General features: G+C 64.9%; 1 protein-coding gene across 1 annotated transcript; it reads right to left on the reverse strand.

Annotated features, from left to right (window-relative positions):
- Positions 1-24: 24 nt before the first annotated feature.
- Positions 25-2,774, reverse strand: LOC123254050 (latent-transforming growth factor beta-binding protein 3-like; the record flags this gene model as incomplete). The annotated part of the gene is made up of 8 exons (XM_044683123.1): positions 25-150; positions 594-692; positions 861-936; positions 1,091-1,107; positions 1,575-1,760; positions 1,992-2,150; positions 2,430-2,552; positions 2,682-2,774. Coding segments are annotated over 8 exons (879 nt in total), but the record flags the coding sequence as incomplete, so codon positions are not given.
- Between the last annotated feature and the right edge of the window lie 51 nt (positions 2,775-2,825).

Raw genomic sequence — 2,825 nt, forward strand, 5'->3', positions numbered from 1 at the left:
CCCTGCGGGGGCCCCCCCGCTCACCCACGCAGTAGAGCTGCTGCGGATGGGGTCGGTAGCCCGTATAGCACTGGCAGGAGTAGCCGGAGGGCCCCGACACGCACTCTCCGTGGCCGCACAGGTTGCGGTTCAGCCGGCACTCGTCGGTTTCTGGGAGGAGAGAGAGCGGCGCCCTGAGCAGCCCCGGGTCCCAGGCGTCCCTGTCCCTGACTGCTCCGGGAGAGCCTCTCCTAGCCTACCACCGCCCGTCTGGGTATCAGTCCGAGGCAGAAGAGTGGGAAGGGCTGGGCAGTGCGGCCAAGTGACCTAACCAGGGTCACACAGCCAGGCAGCGTCGGAGGCCAGATTGGAACCAGAACCTCCGTCTCTAGACCTGGGTCTCTACGCACTGAGCCACCCAGCTGCCTCTAGCCTCTGACCCCCGGAAGGTCCAGCTACTTGCCGGTAGCCACGCTCACTGGTCCTGGCTGGCAGCGCTCTGGGAGGGCCCTACAGGTTCTTTTCTGTCTCTGAAGCCCCAGACCCGGCCCTGGGGAGGGGCCCAGGAGGCGCCCAGGCAGGAGCGGGACCCTGGAAGCCGGTGCCTGCCTTACCTGTGACCTGGGTGGGAGCGATTTCCACTGCGCTCCTGGAAGGAAGCAGATCAGGCGGGATTCTGCGCACAGCTGGTGGGGTGGGCCGGGAATGCAGCTCTGGAAGAGAGGGCAGCCTGGGGCTGAGCTTCCTCTGACTCCTTCCTCCAGGACCTCAGGCTGCCCCTGCCCCCCTCTCCCAGCAGCCCCCCTCTCCCAGCAGCCCCCCTCTCCCAGCAGCCCCCCACCAGCATAGTCCCTGGCTGGCTCTCCCTTTCCCTGGTTCACCTGGGTACAGGCGCACTGGCGGCTGCGTGGTGACTGAGAATTGGCCCTGTTGGGCTGGGGGCTCCTCGGAATCCATCTGAGGGAGGGGGTGGGGAGAAGGGGCAGGAGATCAGGCTGGTGGGCCCCATTCCTCCCTCTCCCAAGTGGCTAACTTGTCCCCTGTCTGCTCTGCTCTCCCCTCTGGCCTCTCCGTAGCGGGGCAGTGGGCAGGCCCTGGCCTGGATACTCACCGAGTCTGTGGTCACCCCTGGAAGAGAAAAAGCCAGAATTTAGAGGCCAGCCATAGGAGAGGCACAAGCCCAGGTGGATTCGAGGTTTAGGCAATAGTTAAGGTCCTGGGCTATGGGGGGGCCCCTGATTAGTATCTTGGTGGATGGGTGGAGGTGGCCGGGGCCCAGGGCACTCACTGGGGGAGACGAGTGCCTGGGCCGGTCAAGAAGGCCCGGAAAGGGGAGACGAGGCTAGATCAGGGTCCAGGTAAAAAGCATCTGGGCTCTGATGGGGTCTAAGCGCTTGGGGTTCAGGGTTAGGTGATTAATAGAAGTAGACAGAGACTGAGGCCATTTCTCCCAGTGGGGTACCTAGCCTAGGTGGGGGGAAGCGTTTGGAGAGGGGAGCTCAGCTGGGTGCCAGCTGCACCCTTTGGGATGATGCTTTTGGCACCCCTAGCCATGGGTCTGACTCGGCTGCTGCGATCAGGGCTTCAGCTCTTGCCTTTGTCCTCCTCCGGGTCCTCCTGCGGGGGAGCCCGGCTGGGGCTCTCTGGGAGCTGCTGGGATTTGGGGGGACCATCTGGGTGCAGGAACAGGGAGAAGTCACTCTCTCCCTGGATGGTGAGCGTCTGGTGGGAGGTCAGGATGTGGTAACCTTTCCCCGCTGGGCAAATTTCTTTGAAAGCAGCTGGAGGGGGAGAACCCAGAAGTGAACTTTACCCAGACTTCTCTGGGGTTCCGGGCTCTCCCTAGCAGTGCCCAGGGCCTGAGAGAGCCTCCTTCCTCCTGTGGCTCCCACAGATCCCCCCCTTCTCCCAGGACCGGAGCCCTCTGCTCCCTCTGCACTCCCCTTCGGTGCCCCGCAGGCAGGTCACCCCCTCGGGCTCCCCCAGACAGTTCAGGGAGGGCAGCGGCTGACCGGTTCCGTCGGCAGGGCACCGTTGGCAGCGGGCCCCCCAGGCCTTGCCCACACTGCAGCAGCACATCTGGCGGGTCAGGTGGGTGGTGAGCGGGTGCTGACACTGCAGGTCAGGGCTGACCAGGCGGAAGCAGAGACTTTTTTCCTCTGGCTTCTCGGCTGGGGCACAGAATAAGAGGGATCAGGACAGACGGCCGGCCTCACCACCTCCGGGTAAGCCAACTCCACGCTCCTGGGGGACCCCGACTCCATTTCAAACCGGACCTCTGACCTCTGACCTTGCTCCAAACCCCACGGGTTTGATGCCTTCCCAGCTTCACCCCTCTGACCTCCCTGGGCACCTGACCTTGGCGCTGCCCAATCTGCCCCCTCCGAGCTTCTTCCTATGGCATCAAAGGATCTCCACGAAGCCTCCGAGCTTTCCCCAGGGGCGCTTACCTAGGCACTGGGTTCGAGAGGGGCCGAGGCTGTGGCCAGGGGGGCAGACACAGCGGTAGGAGCCTGGACTATTGAGGCAGTCTCCGTGACGACACATGCCTGGCATGGCACACTCGTTGATGTCTGTGGGGAAACGGAGAGGGAAGAAGGGAGAGGGGCTGGGATGCCCTCCCAACCCTGCCACCCCAGCTCCCTCCTTCCCATCTCCGGCCGGCCGCTCGCCCCCCAGCCCAGCTCCTGGGGCGCCCGTACCCTGGCAGTGGGTGCTGTTGAGCCTCTTGTAGCCCTGGGGGCAGTCGCCCCCCAGCTCGCCGCGGACCGGGCCCGGCTTCTGCACGCCGGTGTCTGGGGGAGAAGGCGGTGAGATGTCACTGGGGGGGGGCAGCGGGTCGGGGA

The sequence above is a fragment of the Gracilinanus agilis genome, unplaced genomic scaffold, assembly GCF_016433145.1.
Source record: "Gracilinanus agilis isolate LMUSP501 unplaced genomic scaffold, AgileGrace unplaced_scaffold13396, whole genome shotgun sequence".
In the NCBI taxonomy this organism is placed as follows: Eukaryota; Metazoa; Chordata; class Mammalia; order Didelphimorphia; family Didelphidae; genus Gracilinanus; species Gracilinanus agilis.